This window comes from Remersonia thermophila, chromosome 3 (assembly GCF_042764415.1).
Source record: "Remersonia thermophila strain ATCC 22073 chromosome 3, whole genome shotgun sequence".
Lineage (NCBI taxonomy): Eukaryota > Fungi > Ascomycota > Sordariomycetes > Sordariales > Chaetomiaceae > Remersonia > Remersonia thermophila.
Window position 1 is genome coordinate 2116679 of NC_092219.1, and position 23723 is coordinate 2140401.

Sequence of the window (23723 nt, forward strand, 5' to 3'; positions counted from 1 at the left end):
AAAAAGAAAGAAAGATCGAAAGGAAGAAGAAGAAGAAGAAGAAGAAGAAGAAGAAGAAGAAAAAGAAAAAGAAAAGAAAAAAGCCAGGCTCTAACGATTCACCATACTCCTTCCAGCCTCGGAATCCTCCGTAGAAAATAGGTACACGGTCACACACCCCTCTCTACCCCCCCTTTTACTTGCCGCCCCCGCTCTTCAATCCCGACCCCTTCCTAGGCGTCGCCTTCGGCGTGAACTTGACCGAGTCGCTAAATGGCGAATCTGCCGCCTTCCTGTCACCACCGCCAATCTTGCTCCACAGCCTCTGCGCCGCCGGCGTCAACGCGGGTCCCGAAACGCGAGGGCTGCTGGGAAACTTGGGGACCGGCATGCGCTCCGCCTTTCCCGTGACCCCGAGCCTCGCCGACGTCCGCTTCGACTGCGAGATGCGTTCCACCATGCGGTGGTGCAGCACCTCGCGCCTCCTCGGCTCGGCGAGCTTGAAGGGGTTGGGAGTGGCGTCTCCCGGCCCGAGGTGGATGGTCGGGAGCTTTTCCTTGGCTTGGGCCGCGGGTGCCGCCGGCTCGGGCTCTTCGTCGTCCACAAACGCGTACCCGTTCACCCGCGGCGTCTCGCCGCCGAACCCTGCCGCGGTCGACTCGGCGTCGCACGGCCTCCGGTGGCCGGCGATGGCGTTGCGGATCTCGGAGAGCGTGGGCGAGCTCGCCCGCGACCGGCCCTCCGCGGGGGGTTCCTTGGGACCGGGCTGCGGCGCCCGCGTGTTCTCGTACACGATCTGCTTGGGGCCCGCCCGGCTCTCTGCCTGCGCTCGCTCGGCGACCGTCTCCAGGTGCCCTTCGACGCCATCGGGGATGAACATCAGCTCGTTGTTGGGCTTCCAAGGTCCGCGGTCCGGCACCGCGGGCCGGTCTTGGGCGTCTTTGTCGCGAATGGCGAGCCGGTCCTTGGAGAACCCGTCGTCGCGGAGGGCCCCGGCGCCGCGCTGGGCGAGCAGCTTGGCCTCGACTTCCTTCTGCTTGAGCTGCTGCTTGGAGGGGAGCTTGTTGCCCGTCCAGAGCCAGGCGTACTTTTCAACCCGCTTCTGGTTCTGCTTGTCGAGAAGCTTGTAAAAGGACTCGTTGTCTTCGGACGTGTACTTGGCCTGAAAGGCGGCGAGCGAGAGGCTGGTGTCCACGACGGGGGGGGTTTGCGAGGTCGCGGCGGTCGCGGCCGAGGCGACCGTGGCGGGCGTGTCGCCGGCGTAGTTGCGAGGGGTGGCGCCGAGCGCCGTGGGCCGGAGTCGTGCGGCGAGCCCTCGGCGGTGGCCCGGAGTCATGACGTGTTGCAGGCGGCGGCTGGCGCTGTCGATCCATTCTTGGTCTTTGGACTCGAGAGCGTCGAGGTACTCTTGCTGAATCTCGGTCTCCAGGAGACCCGGGAAAAAGTCGCGGGCGATGATGTGCGAGAGCGCTTCGGTGTACGAATCTTCGTCGAGGACGTGCTTGGGTCGTTGGATGCGCTTGGCGGGCGGCGGCGGCGGCATCAGCTCCGTGTCGGTCCGCTTGCGCACGAGCGCCGTCGACTGCGATGTGGCGTCCATGGCGCTCGGAACCTATGAGAAGTGACGGAGGACGACAAGACAAGTTCCAGGATGGATCAAACCATCGGCCTGGGCCAGTTTGCGCGAAGCCGCCGTTGCCGTCGCCGTCCTGTCGATGCGTTGGTGGTGGTGTCCTCAGCCGTTCAGGGGCACCTCGTAACACGCTGAGAGACTGTGGTGGCGGCCGGAAACCAACAGAATGAACAAGCGGGCAGATGGAGGGACCGGCCTGTATCCGTTGTTGAATGCCGCGGAGAGCCCGAGGGTTGGATGTTTGAGGAATGGATCAAAGACGGCATGGATTGGCCAGGCTCCACCGTTTGCCTGAGGTGACCAGGACTTGGAGGCGAGGTGGGATCACAGACCTTGGCGCCAAGGTCGGCATGGGCCCGTGGCCGGGCCCCATCTCATCCATGACGGGCCTACGAGACGCCTCCACCCCAACCGCTAGGACCGACGCAGTGCTGTGCATACTAGAGTAGTTACACAGTGAGCAGGCCAGGTCGGCTCCACTCCGCTTCTTCCCCCACCTCCACTTTGACTTGCTTCTCCAAACCCCACTCTGTCAGTCCAACCTACCTACCTTACATAGGGAGCACACCAGACGGAGCATCAACTTGACGTGATCGGGATCCCAGCCACTGAGATCGACGACCGGGCGACACGGGCAACTCTGCCACGTCTCGGGCTCCCCGTCCCCAGGCTGCTCGAGATGCTGTCCAACGATACCCGGTCGGGTTTCCAAACCCGATGCATCACGGCTGCCGGCATGCATCGTTCTCCGCACGAGCCGGGCAACGTGCACCGTCGATACCTAGTGTATGCACACCACCAAACGGTCGTGGGCCTAATCCGACCCATGGCCTCAGGTTGTCCTAGACAATGCCAGGCGATCAAGTTGATGCCGCCCGGCCTTGATTGGCCCGCAGCAGGGGCTGCCTACCGGCTTTCTTGGATGTTCCCTTCCACCCACTCAAGGCGTCCCATCCATCCCTTCATCTTGCTCTCGCCGATCTGTCATCAGGCAGCTTAGCTTCGCTGAAGGTTCTTTCTCAGCGTCCTGTTGGTCACAAACGCATTTTCTCGACCAGGACCTGAGCCGGTCATCTGAGTCAACGTGCGCCTCGTAGCCTCTGCTTGCTGACGTCTCTGTCAGCCCCCGTCCCATAACCTCGACATTACATCAGGCACATTCCCGTCGTGACCTCTTTCCCCTCCCCCCCCCTCCTCTCCCCCACCACTACACAGCACGCTGCTTTCCGTATCTTTTTTATCGACCATCGGTTATCTTCCCCAAGGCTCCAAGGGCTGTCTTGTGACATCGCTAGCGGCACCACCCTTTTTCCCCCTTCGTTATCTTTTTATCGCCCACTTGTCAAGGAGCAGAGCTGGTCATAACTATCTATCCAGCCTAGCCCATGTCCAACAGCTCCGCCTTGTCCACCCGCTGGACTGGGTTGTCCCTCCTCGCTTTCTTTCTCAGCCTGCCAGCCTTGCCAGAACACATCGCAAGGCGACTTATCAACTTAGCATCCATCGCCTTCGCCGCCATCGCCATGGGCCGGCCCCTGCTTGGACGCACCGACGTTGGCGGGCAGCCGAGGAAGGATGAGCTGGGGAGGAAGCTAAAAAAGAAGAGCCGGAAGTCCGGTTTGGCACCCTCGGCCTCGGACCAACCAGCCGATGCCGAATCCGCATCCGCCCCGGTGGCCGCTCAGATCGAGGACGTGAACTGCCTCATCTGCCAAGAGCCCGTCGGCGAGCCCAACCCGGAGGGGATCACGGAGAGCTGGAGCATCCTGCCCTGCGGGCACATCTTTGGGAGCTACTGCATCAAGAGGTACCTCACCGTCGCCGCCGATGACCAGCCTCTGTGTCCCATATGCCGCTCGCTGGCCTACCATGACCCCTGCGGGCATCCCGTGCTGCCCTTTGTGCTGCGTCCGGACGGCTCCCATCCAGAGCTCGTCCTGGTCGACGCCTCCTCGGGCCGCGTGCGTCCGCCCACGTCCCTGGATGACCTCGCCGCCGTCGCTTGTCAGCATTGCCGCGATCGGGAGGAGCGCAAGAAGAGACGCCAGCGGCGTTTGGAGAAGCGGCGGCAACGGCTACAGCAGCAGCAGCAGCAGCAGTCGCAGCAGTCGCAGGGACAGCAAGAACCCGAACCAGAGATTCAGCATGAGCAGCAACCGGAGCAGGTGGAGCAAGTCGAGCAAGTCGAGCAAGTCGAGCCAGTGAAGCTGCCCGAGCAAGAGGTCCAGAAGCAACCGCAGGACGCAACCAGCTCAAAGGCCTCGCCCAACGACGACACCCATGCTACGGAACCATCCTCCCCGACCCCCACCCCCGCGAGGCTCAAGCAACCATGGCGCTGGCTGCATGCCCTGGCCACCCTCCGTGTGATCCTCCACATCCGTCCTCGTCATTCCAGCGACGGCGAGCAGGTTTCCCGCGCCAACAGCCGCGCCCAGAACGGAACCGCGGCCCCTTGTCATGGGAATTCCTCTGACGAGAGCTCCTCGGACGATGACAACCTCGAGGACGAGGACTTGAACGGCACCGGCAATACGCCGCGTCTCACGCGCCAGGAAGCGCGGCAGCGCCGTCGCACGCAGGCCGCCAACAACGGGGTGTGGCAGGGCCCGTGGGTGGATGTGCCGACTCGGGATGTGGAGTGGGAGAAGTGGTGGAAAGAGCAGGTGCCGGTCGGTGTATAGCTGGTTGATGACGACGACGACTACGACGATGATGATAATGATGATGAGGATGGATGAATCTTGGCTTGGGGGCTAGGAATCTTTTGCTGATCAACCACCCCCTTGGATGACAGGAAACGGGCAAAGCGACGGGAAAGGACTGGAATAGGAGTCCGGCGGGGATGGTGACATACCACACCTGTGGACCTCTTTTTTTTTTTTTTTCATGTATGAGGGTGGGGGGGGGGGGGGATAGTACGTGCATGGTGCCGTCCATGTTTGTATGGATGTACAGTTGGATTTAGCGTGGCAATACCTAGCCTAGGTACCTAGATTACTTCCAGGTTGTCATGAACTCGGCCGTGACTTTGGGGAATTGTAGCAAGTTTTACCTAGGTAGCTACCTGATTTACGGTTAGGTACCCTACAATGCTAATCTTGCACTAGCATCGGCAGCTCTGCGTACAGCACGCTCGCTGCCCGATGAGGACTCAAATATCCGTTTTCTCAAGTCTTATTCGGTTCATCCATGACTTCATCCCCCCCCCCCCCCCCCACCCCCCAATATCCTACTCAACCCTTCGATAATATTCTATGAATCCCTCCAACGTATCCTCTATGACCTCGTGGAGCTGTTGGTAATCAGTCTGGCTCGGCAATCATCTCCCCCAATACACCAACAAAGAGCAGGTGAAACAACCAAACCACCGAGACGCCGGCGTCTTGGTTGTTTCACCTGCCTGCCTGCCTGCCTGCCTGCCTGCCTGCCTGCCGTCCGCAACGGTTGCTGTTGCTGGGGTTGTCCCACTTCCCAAACGTTCGGCCCATCGCGACGGGACGGGAAGTGGGGGCCTGCCATTCGGTTCCTTCCGAGCCCCACATTCCCCACAAAAACCTCCAACCGGACGCTGACCGTCGCTGGCGGTCTCACCCTTTCAAGCATGAAGCCCGTCTCAAGGTCCGAATCACCGTCGCACTCACCAATGCAGACAATATGCGGTTTCGAACCGACCTCAAGAATGTAAAGACATTCTCGAGTGAGCTTCATCATTCTCCACATGGCTTTGACAAGCCTGCCTGGGTGAAGCTTCTGGCTAACGGATCCGCCAACCCCCAGAGCTCGTGGCGGCGCTCAACTCGCTCGAGAAGCTCGCCTGGGTGCGTCTCGACGATGACACGGCCCGCTTCACCGTGATCCCCGACACGGGGTCCCAAGTATGGGCGTATGTATCTATATCTGATGATGAGTTCCTTTTCATGTGCGATATGCAACGAGACGCCATGGCTGACCCCCCCCCCCCCCCCTCTCACCAGCTCGCTCTCGGCCGACCTAATCTTTGATAACTACAACATCCAGTCGGCCGAGCCCAATAACACCATCAACCTCGAGCTTCCCCTGGGGCCCCTCCTCCGGGCTCTGAGATCCGCCTCGGGAAGCACCTACGCCAACCTGCGCCTCACCAAAAAGGAGGGCCTCCCTATGCTCTCCATGACCATCCACACCATGACCAAGGACGACCCCGACAAAGCCCGGGGTGCCGGGGCCGGGCCCGGGGCCGCGGCTGGAGCCGGCTACGGCTACGGCGCCGATCCGGACAACGACCCCGGCAACCCCTTCAACGACCCGGACATGTTTCCGCAGGAGCCCCTCGAGCTCACCCTCCGCCGCGAGCGCGAAAAGATCATCACCCAGGACATACCCGTGCGCGTCCTCCACCCGGACACGGTCGAGACCATCATGCAGCCGCGCGTGCGCGAGCCCGACGTCCACATCCAGTTCCCACCGCTCCTCCAGCTCAAGGCCATCTCGGACCGCTTCACCAAGCTCGCCGCCACCGCCGCGTCCTCGTCGGCCTTCTCCGGCGGCGGCCTCTTCGCCAGCACCAACACCGGCAGCGGCGGCGGCCTCGGCGGCGGCGGCTCCGCCTCGCGCCACCCCAAGCTCCTCCTCTCCGCCAACATGCACGGCTCGCTGCGCCTCCGCCTCGCCACCGACGCGCTCGACATCACCTCGGTCTGGACCGGCCTCGAGAACCCGGACCTGGACGCCAGCAACCTGCCGATGCCGCCCGAGGAGCACCCGTCGGCGCGGTTCCGCGCTGCGGGGCCGGACAAGTGGGCGACGGTGCGGCTCGACGGGCGCGACTGGAGCCGCGTGCTCAGCGTCGGGCGCCTCGAGGGACGCGTCATCGGCTGCTTTGCCGACGACCACGCCCTGATCCTCTACGTCTACGTCCCCCACACGGACGACATGACGGCCGAGGACGTGGTGACGTACTACATTACGAGCTATAGCGCTTAGGGAAGAGGCGGTTGGCTCGGGCGGCGGGGCGGCGTTGGCGATAGAGCGTGGGAGTTTCGGGAGCGTTGGGGTTTGGGATTGGCTTGTGTTTTTTTAGGTACATTGGCGATCGGCAAGTCAGAACAAGATACAAAAGAATCACTTCCATCCGGTGCGATCCATCCAGTACAACGACAAAAAACCACCAAGTGCCATTGCGAATGACGAACCACCAATGCGAGCATCTACAGAAACCAACCAACGCCATGCCCATATGCTTGCCTGCCGCACGCAACCGTTCCACCTTTCCTGACAAACTTGACAGCAAAAAGAAGGAAAAAAAAAAAAAGCCTCCCCGGCATCCTTCATATTCCCTGAACCTTGCGATACGAAGGTGGCTTCATCGTCCTCTGAATCACCTTTGCCGCGTACGTGGGAATCAAGGACATAGCCAGAATCGCCGCCACCCTCCAGTAGAAGCCGCTGTCTCTCAAGTCAGCCGCGGCGCTCTCTCCACAACAAGAAAAGGAGGAAGAAAAAAAAAAAAGAGAGAGGGGGACTACTCACATGGTTAACAAGAAGCCCAAGTCGAGATAGCCGCCCAAGAAGGGGACCGATCCGACAAACATGAGAAAGGTGGCGACGATGGACACCACCATGACCCAGTGCCACGTGGTGATCTCGATGGCCACCATGAGCAGCTCGTTGAGCACCAGGGACGTGTAGCTGACGGCCACCATGCGGGGGCCGTCCACCTCGGTCAGGACCTGGGCCAGGCCCTGGATCAGGCAGCCCTGGTACACCGAGACGAGCACCCAGACGAAAAAGGTGCGGTACGAGAGGGAGCGGCCCGTGGTCAGCTCCTTGTAGAGCTCCGGGTAGAGGCTGGCGAGCTCCTCGTCCACGTCCTTGTCGAGCACGAGGCTGAGGACGGGCATGGCCGTGTAGACGGTGGCGTAGCCGACGAGCAGCCAGTCCTTGTGCAGGCCCTCGGGCTCGAAGCCCAGGGCGATCGAGTACATGGTCTGGCACACGGCGATGATGAGGCCGCGGTGGATGACGAACTGGGCCAGCTTGGCGCTGCGCTTGTAGCTGTTGCGCCCGTGCCACACGAGCAGCTTGGTCAGGTGGCAAAACTGCGTGATGGAGAAGTCGGCCGCCAGGCTGGCCTGCCGCCCTTCCTTGCCGACGATGCCCACGCCCACGTCGGCCGCCTGGATCATGCTCACGTCGTTGCCGCCGTCGCCGATGCAGCACACGCGCTTGCGCGTGTACGCCTTGATGAGGCGCGCCACCTCGGCCTTTTGCGTCGGGGAGCAGCGGCAGGCCACCACGGTCGGGAGCTGGACGGCGGCGGCGATGAAGTCGTTGCGGAAGTGGGTCAGGTACAGGCCGAGGGACTCGCCGTCGATGAGGAGGCACGCGTCCGTCTTGCTGCGGAGCAGGTCCAGGTTCTCGCGCGCCGCGTCCTTGCGGCGGAGCTTGGCCACCGTGTGGATGTATTGGCCCCGGGCGACGAGCTTGCTGCTGACGGCCACGCAGCGGGCCGTCTCCACCTTGTCGCCCGTGAGCATCCAGATCTTGATGCCCGCGTTGCGGAGGAGCTCGAGGGAGGGCTTGACGTCGCGCTGGAGCTTGTCCTCGACGCCCGTGACGCCCAGCAGCTCGAGGTCGCGCTCCAGGTAGCGCGACACGACGGCCTGCATGCCCTGCTCGCGGCCCGAGATGGCGAGCGAGGCCTCCTGGTACCGGGCCGAGAACTCGCGGTACTCGGCCGCCGACAGGCGCTTGCGGCCGACGACGAGGGTGCGGAGGCCCTCGCGCGCCATGTTGGCCGTCTCCTCGTCGAGCCAGTCGTTGGCGGCGACGATGGCGCTCATGACGGTGTCGGCGCCCTTTTGGTAGAACCATATCTCGGAGCCGTCCCCGAGCGGCGGCGGCGGCGCGCCGCGCGACAGGCGCGGGTAGAACTGCACGATGATGCCCATGCGCTTGCCCTCGGACGTGAAGGGGAAGATGTCGAGGACGCGGACCTTGACGACGGGGCGGCCCGTGGCGGCGGCCTCGAGCACCATGCTCCTTCGGTCGCGCGAGGCCAGGCGCAGGCCGACCGACTCGGTCCAGCGGACGATGGCGATCTCGTCGGGCGAGCTGGCCTGGTAGGAGCGCACCAGGCGGCCCTCGTCGTCCTCCTCGGTCGTGGGCGTCACGTTGTGGCACAGCGCCAGGGCCAGCACCACGTCGCGGACGCGGGACCCGATCTCGCGGCGCGTGCGGGTGGCGCCGGCGCCCGAGGCCGCCGACGAATGCGACGTCGTCGGGGTCACGAGGGCGTGCTCGTCCGAGGACGACGTCGCCGGCTGCAGGCCCTGGCGCACGTAGGCGGCGACCTCGTCCATGGCGTCCGTCGCGTACGAGACGGTGCCGACGTGGATCTTGCGCATCTCCATCTCGTTCTGCGTCAAGGTGCCCGTCTTGTCGCTGAGGAGGTACTCGATGCGGCCCAGGTCCTCGGGGATGGTGCTGGTCCGGACGACGGCGCCGGGCATGCCCGGGTCGCGCTGGATGAACCACGAGTAGACGCTCTTGCCCATGTCGAGGTTGACGCGCAGGCTGATGGGCACGATGGTCGAGAAGAGCACCAGGAAGCGCATGATCTTGACGTACCACACGTTGCCCTGCGCGCTGCTGAAGCCCTGGAAGGCGACGAGGATGACGGAGAGGGCCAGGGTCAAGAAGCACAGGATCTTGGTGAGCGAGTTGATCTCGTACTCGAGGAGGCCCGTCTTGGAGCGCGAGGGCGAGGTGGAGAGGGCGGAGCGCGTTTGGGGCCCCGTGTAGACGATGACGGCCAGGGTGGTGGCGTGCGAGGCGATGACCGTGTTGGCCCAGGCCGTGTTGTCGATGGAGAGGGGCGCGGCCCGGACGCCGCCGCCGTCGCCGGGCGCGAACGAGTCGGTGGTCATGGCGTCCTGGCGCGACGGGAGCAGCTCCAGCGTACCGGCGAACTCGTTGACCTTTTTATCGGGCTTGCCGCCGGTGACCCGCAGGCGGACCAGCTCCTCGGTGGGCAGGTTCTGCGACAGCGGCGACGCGAGGCGCAGCTTCCAGTCCGTTTCGCCGTCGAGCTGGTCCGTCCGGATGAAGGTCTCGCCGTTGGAGCCGCCCTCGGCCGCCCCCTCGGCCGCCCCCGAACCCGAACCTGATGCCGAACCTGATGCCGATGCCGATGCCGCGTCCGCGTTGGAGCCGGCCTCGCCGGCAGGCGCTGCGTGGTCCAGGAGCAGGGGCTCTTCCTGCGGCTCGGCCTCGTCTTCGTACGCCGTCGCGGCGGGCTCGTTCGACAGACACTTGAGAACGACAACGTCGGCGGGCACGCGGTGCCCCTTGCTGAGCTTGATGACGTCGCCGACGCGGAGATCGCGAGCCTTCTTGCTGACCTCGGAGACGATCCAGGAGGACCTCGGCGGGCCGTATCCCTCGGCCTGCTCTTCTTCCTCCTGTATGTCGGACAGCCGGTCGGTCCGGGCGACGGCGTGCCTGCCCCCCTTGCGGGCGCGGACCGACTTCATCTTCCGCGCGGGCCGCGAGGCCGCGGGGCGCCCCGGCTCGTCGAAGCGCAGGACCGTGTACTCCTCCGAGTTGGCCTCGTTGTCGCGCCTGCGGCGTTGGATGTCGTCGTAGGCCTCCTTGCCGAGGGTGATGACGAGCACAAAGGCGAGCGGGGCGATGTAGGTGGACAGGTAGCCGATGCGGAGGGCCGGGATGGCCTGGGAGAGGGCGACCAGCAAAAAGTACATGTTGAAGAAGAAGGAGAACTCGTTGTAGAGGGTGACGGGCAGGAAGCTCCAGGCGGTGTACTTGGCGTTGGAGACGACGTTGGGCGGGAAGCGCGTCGACTGGGCGGAACCGACGGCCACCAGGCGCGAAGACGACGGATCGTCCTCTTCCTTGCGAAGCTCCTCCTCGTCCTCTTCCTCTTGCTGCTGCCCGTGGGCATCGTTGTTGCTGTCGTTGTGGTGGTGGTGATGGTGGTGTTGAGCGCCGGACCCGGACATGAAGCCGGGGAGCCTCAGGCCGACGCGGCGCAGCGTGTCGCTTGCGAAGGAGCCGCGGCGGCGGACGGGGCTCCGGGCGTGGCGGCTAAGAAGCGGCGCGTCGTCCCCTCCGGCGCTGGCATCCGAGTAGCGGCGATCGGCCGTGTCGGCGTCTCTCGAGAAAGGGTCGTCGTCCTCGTGGGCGCCGGCATGGCCGCTCCCCAGCTCGCCGTAGCCATGACGTTTGGCGCCGCGGCGGAGGCCGCTCATCCGGAGGGTTCGGAGGGCGATCCTCGGGGGTCGATGGTCGGAGGTGGCGGAGGCGGCGGCGGCAGCAGCGGCGGCGGCGGCCGAGGAGGAGGCGTTGCGGGAGTGACCGAGCAGGCCTCTCCGAGACTGGTGGGCGGCCGGGGTGGGCCCGGGATCGAGCTCTTCGATGTCGATGTCGAGGTCGGAATCGGAGTCGGAGTCGTTGGCCGGCGGCTCTGGCGGCTTCGCGGGGGGGTAGGAGGTGGATGGGGGAGGCATTTGGCACCGGCCTGGACCTTGAGGTTCGCGGCCACCTGCGAACAAGGTCTGGTATCGAGGTGGTGGAGAGGGTGCTGGCCGATGAGTCTGGAGTCCTCGCTTCTATCCCCGCTGTTTGACCGTATTTAGAATGGCGGCGCTATCATGGCAGGGCGATGGCAGGGCGATGGCAGGGCGATGGCAGGGGTGGGTGGTGAGGTTGGGCCGGTTGTTGGGAATGCCTTTCAAAAGGTGGCTTCTTTTGCTGGAGGGCAGATGGGTAAGTTCCAGTCTCGGGCGATGCGGTTTGGTGTGTGCGTGTGCGTATGCGGGTTGATGATGGCTTTGGAGTTCTTGCTTGAGTCAAGGCGTTGGCCAGCGAAGCTCCATGGTGTGTATGTGTGTGTGTATATGTAAGTGTATAGATGTATGTGTTGTGTGTGTGGTCTGAGGTGGTAGGTAACAAAAAGGTTTTGAGCGCGTCCTGCTGTCTTGGCTTGTCCCGGCTTGCGTGGACTTTGGTAGGGGAGGATGATGATGACGACGACGGAGGGAATGCGGCGGCTTTGGTTTGCTGGGAGGACTGTGCAGTGCGGGTGCTTGGGCTGTGCCGGCTGCCGACAGTGAAACACCTAAGCAGGGCCCGGGGCTTGGGTCCTTGGGGGGTCCATTTTCTGTCTTTGGTTGTAACGGCCAGCGGAAAAGGCAACGTACCGAGTACCATATGGGTAACCATTAATTACACGATGCTTGGTTAACCGAGGGTGCGGCCTATGTGGATCCTGGTGGCCTCTTATCTGTTAACAACCTAGGCCAGCTGTTCAGTGCAGGTGTTAACAGCGGCTGTTCCCCGATAAGAACCCTGGTGTTAGTGCAACTCTAGGCTCTCTCTCTCTCTTTCTCTTGGGTTGAAGCTGGGGCACCTTGACTTTACGTCGGGCTTACCTACTGCGTACCAAGGCAGGTACTTTGTAGGTACCTCCTAGGTAGGCTGCCAGTTGCCAGTTTGCTACCCGTATACTCACTGCCCGTCTAGGTACCTAACTACCTAGCACTTAGCACTTAGCACTTAAGGTATCCTCAGTGCTACTTGTAGGTCAGGTAGGTACGGTGATTACTACCTAGGTACGTATACGCAGTAGTTACTAGGAATGTGTAGGTACCTACATAGTAGGCAGGTATGTAGTTCCCTCCCTTTGCTGAGGTCCATGTGCATGTGCAGTTCCCGTAGAGTCATGTCTAGCAGCTTCCCCCTCCCCCCCTTGTGCCTGCGCCGTGGAGGCGTCCCGGGGAGTGCAACGCCCGATCCTAACAGGCCCGTTCTGGTTTGGCGCACGACATCCGTTGCAGAACCCATCGCACCTTGCATCTCTTTGCATCATCCCCCCGATCTGGCCAACTTTCCACTTTGGAAAACGATTCGTGTTTTCTCTCTCGCTTCACCTTTTCACTACACTCAACTCTCTTGCTTTGCCAGAAGGTCCACGGATCGCAATTCACTGGTCACCACACGCAAAGATGCTTCGCCGCTAGACAAATCATTTTCCTGCTCTTTGTCTTTTGTATCAGTACCACCGTTCGTATGCATCCACTTCCTTCTTGTCCCCCTTTTTTTCCCTTGTTGTTGGACGTGACGCGACAGGGATGCAAACCGAGAGAGCCGACATGACTTGAGATCGCATGTCTCTCGTTCTGCCCAACGCAACCAAACAAATCCATAGTGTCGATCAATGGCTGGCAGCTAATTTTGTTTCTTTTCCTTTTCACGGTTCTAGAATACCCCCCCCTTCGGATTCCGAGCGCATTGGCGAGGTCCTGTTTCTAGCTCCGTCCTGCATCGCCTTGGCCCGACATGGCGTCGGATGCGCCGACTGCGTCATGGCATCCCGCCTTGATGCCAAACTCGACCGACGACCTGCCACGAGCCACGACGGCAACGACGCAACCGGTCGAATCCGCAGAAAGCCCCGCAGAAGAACGCCCGGAACCGCCTGCGGCCGATGCCTCTGTGCCAGACGACAACAACAACAACAACAACGACGAACTGGGGGGTTGGGCCGACGAGCTGCTGAACGAGGAGGAGTGGCCGTTGCAACCCGAGGGCGAGCCCGCCGCCGATGTCCCCGAGACCGTCGAGGCCGTCAAGACCGCCGAGGCCACCGAAGCCTCCCAGGCTGCTGAGGCCACCGAGGTCATCGAGGCCACCGGGACCGTCGAGACCGCCGAAGCCCCCGAGTCCGTCAAGGTTGTTGACACCCCCGAAGCCACCGAGTCTGCCGAGGCCGCCGAAGCCGTTCAGGCTACTGAGGCCACCGAAGCCATCGAGGCTACGGAGATCGTCGAGGCCGTCGAGACCGCCGAGACCGTCAAGACCACCGAGTCCGCCGATTCCGTCGGGGCTGTCGAGACCCCCGAAGCCACCGAGTCTGCCGAGGCCACCGACTCCGTCGAGCCCGACACCACGTCGTCGGTCGCGTCGCCGGCCACGTCAAAGCACTTCAGCACCATGTCCTTCACCCGTACCGTGGCCCACGAGGTGAACTGGAACGATGACGACGATGCCGAGTGGACCCTGGGCCGAACCAACTCGGACCCTTTCAAGTTCATGCCCGATTCCCACCGCACAAACTCCTTCCCTCCCGTCCCGCCCCGCGAGGAAGACGAAGACGCCGCGCAGGCCGCCGAGCAAGCCGGCCACGCCGACCACGCCGAGCCGGTCGACGAAGCCGCTGCCCACGCTCCGCTAGGCCAGCCTGTCGCCTTCAGCCACGCCGAGGATGTCGCCCTCGATACGGAGGACCAAATGGAGGACGGCGAACCGCTCCCGAGCGCCGTCATGGGGACGAACCAGGCCGAAGATGCCGTCCAAGAGGCCGAGGAAGCGGCTCGCTTCGAGGAGGGCGTGCCCTTGATCCCCGCTGTCCAGAAGCACGAGGAGCAGCACGGCCCCGCCGAGGCGGGCCGCGATTTGTTTGCCGATGATGCCGGCGGAGAGGAGGACGACTTCTTCAGCAGCGTCCGCAACGACGCCGCGCCAGAAACCCAGTTCCGCCCGCCCTCTCTGGAGCGAAAGTCGACGACCGATGTGCTCAACTCCCTGAACGTGGGCCCTGCCAGCTCTGGCTTCGCGCCGCTCGAGGAGACGGTCCAAGAGACGGCCGAGGAGGCGGTCGCCGACGCCGAACCCCAGCAGCCGGCCGTCGATGCCCCGCAACAGACCTCGGAGAAGGCCCAGGAGCAGCCAAAGGCAAGCACCGGCGAGGACCTGGATGCCAAGTGGAGCGAAATGTTTGGCGATGAGGAGGACGCCGAGTTCCTGGCCGACGACGACACCGCCGCGGGCACCGGCGCCGCAACGGGCACAACGGAAATCGATGCCGCCGCCTTCCTCGGCAGCGATGACGAGGGCCTGCTGGAAGACGAGGACATGGAACAACCCGTCCCCGCCGCTCCGGCAGCCCCCGCTGCAGCACCTCCTCCTCAGCTACCGGCTGCTGCACGCTATCTGCCACCCAACCAGGTCCCGGCCCACGCCCACGCCCCGGCGCCTGCTCCTCTTGCTGCTGTTCCGCCGCCAAACCCCTATCTGCCGAGCCCGTCGCTTATCCCGGCGCCCAGCCCGGCCCTTGTCCCAGCACCGAGTCCGTCCCTCGTCCCGGCGCCGAACCCCTATTTCCCCGCCGCCTCCGTCCCGGCAGCCCAGCCTCCTGTCCAGCCTCCTGTCCATGCCCCGTACACAGCTCCATCCGCTCCTCCGGCGGCGTCCTCCTCGTACGGCTATGCCGCCGCTCCGCCCCCGCCGCAGGAGAAGAAGGCTCAGAGCTTTGTGGACAAGGCCAAGGGCGGCTACACATCCCCTTACGATCTTCCCATGGAGGTTGTGAAGCCCCAGAAGCGGCGGACCGGCGCTCCGCCTCTCCAGGCCGCCGCCGCCGCCGCCGGTCCCCCGGTGCCACCGCCTCCCCGGAGCGCAAGCCTGCAGGCCCCCCCGCCTCCTCCCAGCCACACCCCGCCCGCCGCAGCGCGTCCGCCTTTGAGCCATGCGGCACCACCGCCCGCGGGCACGCGAAAGACGTCTCAGGAAAATCGCTTCTTTGAAGATCTCCCCATCAGCACCAAGGTCCGCCCCGCATCCCGCCAAAGCAGCCATAGCGCCTCGTCCCCAACGCACTCGGTGGCGCCTGGCCATCCGACGCAGCCAGCGCCCCCGCCCGCCGCCTCGTACCCGGCGGCGCCGCCCCGGCCGCCGGCCCCCTCCAACCTCGGCGGTGACTTTCCTGACCTTGTAGCTCCGCCGCGTGTGAACCCGTATGCGTCCCTGACCACCGGCTCGGCTCTTCCGCCCGCGGCCCCGCCTGCTCCCACGGCTGCCGCGAGTCGCTATTCGCCGGCGCCGGCGGCCGTGCCCGGGGCCGCTCCTGTCCCGGCTCCCGCAACAAGCAGATATTCTCCGGCACCGCCGGCGCCCCGTCAGCCGAGCGTCGGCTACGGCCCGGTGCCGGCGACCCCGGGCCCGCCGATCCTCCCGCACCAGCCTCGCACCTCCAGCCCCTTGGCCCATTTCGAGATCACGAACGAGAAGGTGAGGGTCCATCCCCACGTCGGCCATGCCGACGGTGGTTCCCACGCGGAACGGCGGAGCAGCGGCTTGCACGAGTTTCGCCTCCAGCGCGTCCCGTCCCTGCCTCCGACAACAGAAGCGGAAGAGGAGGCGGCTCCGGCTCCGGCTCCGGCGTCGCAGCCAACGTCGCCTCCCGTCTCTAGATACGCGCCGCCGCCTCAGGCGAGGCAGACGCCGCCTCCAACCGCGGCGGCGCACGCCGTCATGTCGCCCCCGAAGAGCGGCGTGAGCCATGCTTCCTTGGCGTCGGCTCACGAGTTCGCGCCGCCCCCGCGCTCCATGACCCAGTCTCCGGGGTCGCTTTATGGAAGCCGAGGCTACAAGCCCGCGGAGCCGATCCCTCGGCCGTCTTCCGCGAACGGCCTTATGTCCCCTACCGCCGTGTTTCCTGCCGCCGTTGCGCCCCCGGCGGCGCCTGCCATGGGGCCTTGGTTTACCGGCCGCGTGTACGTGCCGAACCCTGCGATCCCTCCGACGGACGGCCGAGAGCTCGACCCCCTCGAGCGCTGGCGAGGCTCGCCTGTCGTGTCCTGGGGAGTGGGCGGGACGCTTGTCACGACCTTCCCCAAGGAGGTGCCCCGCTACGGCATCAACTCGACCGGACCCTCGACGGTGCGGGCTCCTGGCGAGGTCAAGGTGCGGAACGTCAAGGACATCGTGCCCCTGGAGAGCCGTCTCGCCAAGTTCCCCGGCCCGCTGAAGGGCAAGTCCAAGAAGAAGGAGACCATCGCGTGGCTGTCCAGCGGCATCGAGAGCCTTGAGCAGGCCCTGCCGACGACGTATGGTATTCACGCCCAGCTGTCTCACGAAGACAAGCGCGCTACCGAGCGTCTTCTGTTGTGGAAGATTCTCCGCGTTTTCATCGAGCATGACGGCGTCTTGGAAGGAACCCCGGCCGTCGAGAAGGCCGTCCGCGGCATCTTGTGCCCCGGGCTCGAGACGCCGCAGAGCGAGGGCGCGGCGCCGTACGCGAACGGAGCCGCTGCCGCGTTCGGCACGGGTCTCGGCAGCTCGGTGGCGACGGGCATGCAGCCCGACGGCGTGAGCTCCTCGGCGGTCGAGCAGATCCGCCGTCATCTCCTGAACGGCGAACGCGAGAAGGCCATCTGGGCCGCGGCCGACCAGCGCCTGTGGGGCCACGCCCTCCTCCTGTCCAACGCTCTCGCGCCGGATCTGTACAAGCAGGTCTCGCAGGAGTTCATCAAGAAGGAGGTCAACTATCCGGGCCACAGCAACGAGTCGCTCGCCGCGCTGTACGAGGTGCTCGCGGGCAATCAGGAGGAGAGCGTCGACGAGCTCGTCCCGAGCCACGCCCGCGCGGGGCTCCAGCTTGTCGCGACCAACGCCGCCACGAGCGGCGCCAAGGATGCCGCCGAGGGTCTCGAGAAGTGGCGCGAGACGTTGACGCTCATCCTGAGCAACAGGAGCAGCGACGACGTCCGCGCCATCAACTCGCTCGGCCGCCTGCTCGCCGGGTACGGACGAGCCGAAGCGGCGCACATCTGCTTCATGTTCGGACGCAGCCAGGCCGTGTTCGGCGGCCTCGACGATCCTGCCTCGCACTTTGTGCTCGTCGGCTCCGACCACAAGAAGCAGCCGGACCAGTTCGCCAAGGAGATCGAGCCTCTCCTGCTCAGCGAGGTCTACGAGTACGGCCAGAGCCTCGCCAGCAGCTTCAGCGTGCCCTTCTCCAACCCGCACCTGGCCGCTTACAAGCTGCAGCACGCCCTTGCCCTGGCGGAGCACGGATTCAGGGACAAGGCCCTGCAGTACTGCGAGGCTCTCGCGACCGCCATCACGTCGCAGACCAAGCGGTCGCCGTACCACCACCCGATCCTGGAGAACGCCGTCGAGGATCTCATGCGCCGCCTCAAGCAGGCGCCCAAGGAGGAGTCGGGCTCGTGGATCCCCAAGCCCAGCATGAACAAGGTCTCCGACACCATGTGGAGCAAGTTCAACAAGTTTGTGTCGGGCGACGACGACGCCGACGGCCAGAACTCGTCCGCCGAGCCCGAGACGGGGCCGTTTGCCCGCATCCCGGGAGGCACGCCGGCCATCAGCCGGGCGCCCTCGACCACCAACCTCGAGTCGTTTGCCGCGGCCGTTCCCTCCTTCGGCTTGCCGATGGTTCCGCCGAACGGACCGAACGCCGCCGCGCCGCCGCCCCCGCCGCAAACCAGAGCCGCGTCGCGCTACGCTCCGGCCCCGGCTGGCTCGTCGGGTAGCAGGCCCTCGACCTCGGCGTACGCGCCCCGCCCGAGCCTGGAGCACTCGCTGAGCGACATGAGCACGATGTCCTTCGAGGCTCCGGCAAGGCGGTCGCTCGATATGCAGCAGTCCGGTCGCTACACGCCTGTCAGGAGCGGGTCGCCGGCGCCCGTTTACACGCCGCAGACCGCAGAGACGACGTCGCCGCAGCCTTCGCCTTACGTGCCTAGCTACCAACCCGCGGTGCCGCAGCCGGCCGAGTATCCTGCTCCGGAAAACGGGGTGGCTGCTGGTCAGCAGGCCGAGCCGCCAGGCCAGGCGTCGGAGCCCTCTTACGGCTACCAGCCGCCATCGTACGGCTACGAGCCTCCGTCCCTGACGCCCTACGAGTCGCCGAGCGAAGAGAAGGGGGAGAGGGAGGAGGACAAGGCGTCGGGCGAGGCGGGTGCTGGCGTCGCCACCAGCACCTACGAGCCGCCTTCGTTCCAGCCCTACAGCTATGAACCACCATCGTATGAGCCCGAGCCCGAACCGCAAGGCTCGGGGGATGGCGACGGTTCCGAAGAGGAGAAGCCGAAGCCCAAGAAGAAGGGTATCATGTACGACGATGACGATGACGCCTTCCCCGTGCCGCTTGCTGCCGGTGCTGCCCCGCCGAAGGCGGCTGAGAAGACCAAGGAGGAGAGGGACAGGGAGAACGCCGAGATGTTCCGGAGGATTGCTGAGGAGGAGGGTACGTTCGGTCCCAGAAATGCCATCCACGAGTCCCGACGCGGTGTGTATGCTGACCGTTCGCTAGCCAAACGCGCCGAAGCCGCCAAGCAAGCCCAAGCGAAGAAGGGCTGGGGCTTCACCTCGTGGTTTAGCCGCAACAACAGCAACAACAGCAACAACCAGCCCGCTGCGCAGGACGGAACTCCGGGCAAGCCCGTCAAGGCCAAGCTCGGCGAGCCCAACTCCTTCTACTACGATCCGGAACTCAAGCGCTGGGTCAACAAGAACGCCGGCCCCGAGGACCTGGTCAAGAAGTCCACGCCGCCCCCGCCCAAGGCATCCTCGGCCCCGCGGGCGGCCAGCGCGAGCCCGGCGCCACCCCCTTCGGCCTCCGGGCCGGAAGGTGGAAGAGCCAGCGCCCCACCCAGGTCGGCTAGCCACACCTTTGACTCGTCTCGGCCGACCTCGTCCGGGGGACCGCTGCCGGCGCCGGTGGCCATGCTCCGGTCGGCGAGCAACACGAGCGTCGCGAGCAGCCCTCCCGGCCCGCCTGGCGGAGGCCCGCCCAAACCGCGGACGAGCTTGAGCACCTCCAACAGCATCGACGATCTGCTGGGGGCAGCGACCGGGCCGAGGAAGCCCGGGGCCAAGAAGCCCAAGCGGGGCGCGAGGTACGTGGATGTCATGGACAAGTCTTGAGAGCCCTTCTCTTGTCTTTGATGATGTGATGAAGAACGAAGCGGGGATGATGGAAACAACATGGGCGTGATGTGTACACGATGGGATGTTTGGAACGATGGCCTGCATAACACTTAATGGGTGGGGGGGTGGATGATTCTGGCCTGCTGCGTTGGGTCTTTGTTTCAACCTGTCTCTTTGGATGGGGGCGGGACGGGATGGGACGTGGCGTGGGCAGGGGGCTCGGTCGGTTGACGGAAAGCAGTAGTTTTTGCTTGTTTGTATTTGTTGTTTTGGAAGAGATGGTCAGGAGCGAGGATGATAATGTGTCACCGTTGTACTGTAGTAGTATTCCATCTTGGCAGAGTCATGGGTTCTAGAAACCATGGTGATTACACGAACGACCATCACCAAACAGCGGCGCCATATATACGGATATGGATATATCTATCTTTGCCAATTCTTGGGTAGATGATGGAGTGGTGCGCTGTACTTGCTTGGGGGTCTTGTCCTACGCTATTCGATCTCCAAGTCCGCAGAGCCAAAGTCAAGCACTCTGTTCAAGCACAAGACTCGCCCGCCACGCCGGTGGTCGCGATCCCTCTATGCAAGGACGATGGATGCCACAGAAACCATTTCGAGCGCATGCCGCATCTCTGTTTCTTTCCCCTCTTCTCTCGTCTCTCGTTACCCTACAGAGCAGCATCTGGGGCGTCTCACATCTTCAACACCAGCCATCCCCCTTCCTCTCCTTTCTTCTTCAGCGCCTCCCCCACCAACCCACCCACCAAGCCTTGCCTCTCCTTGCCGTCGCTCCACACCTTGGGCCCCGCGAAATGCGCGATGAACCCCTCGGGTCCCGAAATCATAAACAGATTCTTGCCGCCGCGGACCGGCTGGCCTGTGGCGGCGGATCGGCAGCGGCATTCGCCCCGCCGCGGCGGGCGTTGCTGGGATGGGTTCCCCGGCGTGGAGGAAGGCGTGTCAGGACCGGGGTCCGCGTCGGGAGAGGTGGTGAGGAGGGTCGGGGAGTGGTAACGGCACGAGGATGCGTCGACCGCGCCGGCGGCGGCGGACGCGGATGCGGACGAAGAAGAGGACCACGGGTTCTTCCAGAGGGACGGGCGGGCGGTGGCGGGCGCCAAAGAGGACGACGCGCCCAGCCCGGCCGTCAAGAGCCCGGCGACGACGTCGCGCGTGACGAAGGAGCCTTCCTCGTCGACGGTGCAGGCGTAGCGGAACCGGTGGCCGCCGTACGCCCGGCGGAAGGCCTCGAGCATGGCGAGGATGGCGTTCTCGTCGTCGTCGCCGCTGCCCTGCCTGGCGTCCTCCCTCCGGCGGTTCGCCCACACCACGTCCATCTCCACGCCGGGCACGTCGAGGAGGGCGTGCGCGGCCTGCAGCGCGGTGGCGATGCCCGTCCCGCCGGCCAGGAACACGACGCGGCGAGGCGGCCGGGGCTGCTGAGCATCTTGCTCGGCCGCCGCCGCCGCCGCCGCCGCCTCTCCGATCCTGCTGCGCAGGTCAAACCCCAGCTTTGCGCCGCGGAGCTCGATCTCGTCGCCCACCTGCAGGCGCGACAGGTAGTTGGACACCTCGCCGCGCTGCATGCGCCGCACGTAAAGCCGGATCTTGCCATCCTCCTTGTTCTTTTGTTTCTTCTTCTTCTCTTCCTCCTCGGCCTCAGCCTTTCCGGCACCGTCCTCCCCCCCCTCGCCGCTACCGCCGGCGGGTCCCAACACCTCCACCAGATCCGGCAGCGGCGTGTAGTCCCTCGCGACCATGATCTCGGGCTGCTTGACCTCCACGGCCCACAGCCCGCCGTGGCTCCACGCCCTCCGGATCTCCTCGACCGTCCCCTCCCGGCCCTTGCCGCCTAGGGCCTCCAGCGTCAAGATAAACGCCGTCGGGGACACCTGCTCGCGCTCCGCCACGGTAAAGGGCGTGAACGTCTCGGCGTTGAGCGACTTGCGCGTCGTCTTCCCCTTCTTCTTCTTCCCGCCGCTGCCGTCATCGTCGTCGTCGCCGCCGCCAAAGCTGGTCACGGTCGGGGTGAAGAGGTAGCAGAGAAAGATGAAGGCGACCCAGCCGAAGATGTCGCGGTCGCGCTTGACCTTGGGGAAGAGTTTGGGGAGGAAACGCCGGCGGGGAGGGGGCAGGAGGGGGGAGCGGTGGGAGGAGGAAGAGGGGGAGGAGGAGGAAGAAGAGGAGAAGGAGGAGGAAGGGGAGATGATGGACGAAGGGTGCAGCTCAAAGGCCGGGGACTGGGGGAGGGGATCTAGGGGTTGAGAGACGGAATCATGGTCCGGCTGCGGGGGTTGTTGCAGAGGACGAGAAGGTGGCGGGGTTTGCGGAGGCTGATCTTTCGGGGCGGGCGGCGGAGAGGGTGCCACGCGGATGGGGGGAGCTCGCCGGCGGTGGTAGGAAGGGGTGCTATGGAGGTTGCGCTGCTGTCGCCGAGAGAGCGGGCTCGGAGGTGAGGGCGAGCTGAGCCGGGCGATGGCGAGCCGGTTGGCCCTCGCGGCGGCTGCCGCCGGCGAGCGTACGCAGATGTGAATCATGGACAAGCCCATGTTGAGGGAGACTTCATGACAGGGCGGACCGGATGCGTTCCCGGTCGGCGCGTTGCGAAGCGTGGTGGGTGGCTGTCAAGGGACACAGGAACACACACCAAAAACTCCTTTGTTGATCATGTTGATGAATCGCAAAAGGGAGTCGGAAAATTGGTATGCAACTAAGCAGTGTTTCCACCCCCGTCAATGGCATGCCCTTCTCACGAGTGCCCAGCCAGCTCTGAAACGGAGAGGAATAAAAAAAAAAAGAGGCATACGTCTACCGGGGGGGATGCTCTAGTCTAGAATGGCACTATAATACACGGGTAGTTCTATGTACGCTGCATACGGCATCGCCAGTTCGGCCCCCTATATCCTCAGCATCTCGCCGCCCTGCCCGTCCCGTTTGATCCCTCCCCGGAACAGCTCCTCAATGACCTTGCCGCCCAGAATCGTCTCTTCAATGATGCCTTCGACATGGCTCGGTTCCACCCTGCCGTACCAAATGCCATGCCCGGCCAGGGGATGCGGCTCTCCGTTGGGAAGCTTCATGCTCGGCGGCATGTAGAGAATCACGTTGCCCGCAAACTTGTGCCCGCCGACATGGCTCACCAGCGCCACGCGCGCCGTCGGCTTGCCGCCGTCCCCGGTCTCGGCGGGGCGGTCCAGCGCCGGCTTATCCACGTCGTCTTCGTCCACCTCCACGGGCCCTTTGAGCACCTCGACCCCCTTCCCGGGCAGCTTGTCGAGGAACTCCCGCCTCAGCACCGGGCCGTAGATCCCGCAGCGCGCATCCCTGTTGCCGTGGCCGCAGATGAGCACCATGACGTCCTCCACGTCCCGCGCGCCCCACAGGATGCTTTCGTAGACGGGCTTGCGCAGCAGGCGGTCGCGGTGCACGGGCGACAGGGTGTCGTACATGGGGTGCAGCGCGTCGGGCTGCAGGTAGGCGCGGACGAGGGCCTCGACGTGCTCAAACGAGATGCGGGGCAGGAAGGGGACGTATTTGAAGAGGGGCAAGACGTAGACCGAGTCGGTTTGGAGGTCGGGCCGGCGGGTCGGGGCCGGGGTGGAGGGGAAAGAGGCGTTGAGGATCATGACGTTGTGGAAGGGCTGGCGGAGCGGTGGTTAGGGAGCCGAGCGAGCCAAGGAAACAAGACCCCAACAGGAAGAGACTCACGTCGCAATACTTGCCCTGCGCCCCGACCAGCTCCTTCAGGTCGGCGGCCAGGTTGTCGCCCGAGTTTCCCTGCTCGATCTTGGAGGGCCAGGTAAAGTGGCCGGTGCAGACGAGCACCTGCTGGGCGTAGGTCGGAATGACGCCGTTGAGGGGTGCCACGCGGTCGATGGTGAAGCCGTCGGGGAGCTTGGGGGCCTCTTCGCATGGGCAGGTCGGCGCCGGGCAGGTGGGTGTTGTTGGGAAGGGCGGCGGGAAGGGGGATTTGATGGCGAATCCTCTGCGCGCGGCGGCTGCCAAGGTCGATGGTGGCCTGAAACAGGCCCGCGGCAGTAACCGCTGTATTGTCATGGCGGGTGAAGGGCAGCTGGGGTGACTGGGGGCGGTGGTGGTGGTGGTCGCCGTCGTGGTGGTGAGGGCCGGGATTCCATGGTGCAAGTTTGTATCAAGTTGGTTCCCAGGGAAGATCCGGACCAGGCCGGACAGGGAACTTGGCTCTCGGCGACCGACGAAACCCACGCGGGGGGCAACGCTGCACCGGTTATGCACCAATCGGGTTACAGGGGCATCAGAGGCTCGGATAGTCCGATGCTCTCGTCGAAGAGAACTTCTTCTGCTTGGAGAACCCTGCGTATTAACCACCATTTCAGCCCGGCAAGACGCAGGCGTCGTT

At 64.5% G+C, this 23723-nt stretch overlaps 7 protein-coding genes across 7 annotated transcripts; 3 read left to right on the forward strand and 4 right to left on the reverse strand.

Annotated features, from left to right (window-relative positions):
- Window positions 1-175: 175 nt before the first annotated feature.
- VTJ83DRAFT_3408 (uncharacterized protein) lies at window positions 176-1579 on the reverse strand (the record flags this gene model as incomplete). Its single annotated transcript, XM_071009783.1, has 1 exon — window positions 176-1579. One exon carries the CDS (start codon window positions 1577-1579, stop codon window positions 176-178), a length of 1404 nt encoding a protein of 467 aa, XP_070867286.1.
- Window positions 1580-2997: 1418 nt separating this feature from the next.
- On the forward strand, window positions 2998-4296 carry VTJ83DRAFT_3409 (uncharacterized protein; the record flags this gene model as incomplete). The annotated part of the gene is made up of 1 exon (XM_071009784.1): window positions 2998-4296. One exon carries the CDS (start codon window positions 2998-3000, stop codon window positions 4294-4296), a length of 1299 nt encoding a protein of 432 aa, XP_070867287.1.
- A 973-nt stretch (window positions 4297-5269) lies between these two features.
- On the forward strand, window positions 5270-6577 carry VTJ83DRAFT_3410 (uncharacterized protein; the record flags this gene model as incomplete). The annotated part of the gene is made up of 3 exons (XM_071009786.1): window positions 5270-5312; window positions 5393-5498; window positions 5590-6577. 3 exons carry the CDS (start codon window positions 5270-5272, stop codon window positions 6575-6577), a joined length of 1137 nt encoding a protein of 378 aa, XP_070867288.1.
- Window positions 6578-6921: 344 nt separating this feature from the next.
- VTJ83DRAFT_3411 (uncharacterized protein) lies at window positions 6922-11121 on the reverse strand (the record flags this gene model as incomplete). Its single annotated transcript, XM_071009787.1, has 2 exons — window positions 6922-7039; window positions 7124-11121. The coding sequence occupies 2 exons, from the start codon at window positions 11119-11121 to the stop codon at window positions 6922-6924; spliced, it is 4116 nt and encodes a 1371-aa protein (XP_070867289.1).
- A 1831-nt stretch (window positions 11122-12952) lies between these two features.
- On the forward strand, window positions 12953-19342 carry VTJ83DRAFT_3412 (uncharacterized protein; the record flags this gene model as incomplete). Its single annotated transcript, XM_071009788.1, has 2 exons — window positions 12953-18662; window positions 18729-19342. The coding sequence occupies 2 exons, from the start codon at window positions 12953-12955 to the stop codon at window positions 19340-19342; spliced, it is 6324 nt and encodes a 2107-aa protein (XP_070867290.1).
- Window positions 19343-20037: 695 nt separating this feature from the next.
- Window positions 20038-21894, reverse strand: VTJ83DRAFT_3413 (uncharacterized protein; the record flags this gene model as incomplete). Its single annotated transcript, XM_071009789.1, has 1 exon — window positions 20038-21894. The coding sequence occupies one exon, from the start codon at window positions 21892-21894 to the stop codon at window positions 20038-20040; it is 1857 nt and encodes a 618-aa protein (XP_070867291.1).
- A 348-nt stretch (window positions 21895-22242) lies between these two features.
- On the reverse strand, window positions 22243-23401 carry VTJ83DRAFT_3414 (uncharacterized protein; the record flags this gene model as incomplete). The annotated part of the gene is made up of 2 exons (XM_071009790.1): window positions 22243-22986; window positions 23054-23401. 2 exons carry the CDS (start codon window positions 23399-23401, stop codon window positions 22243-22245), a joined length of 1092 nt encoding a protein of 363 aa, XP_070867292.1.
- Window positions 23402-23723: the final 322 nt, after the last annotated feature.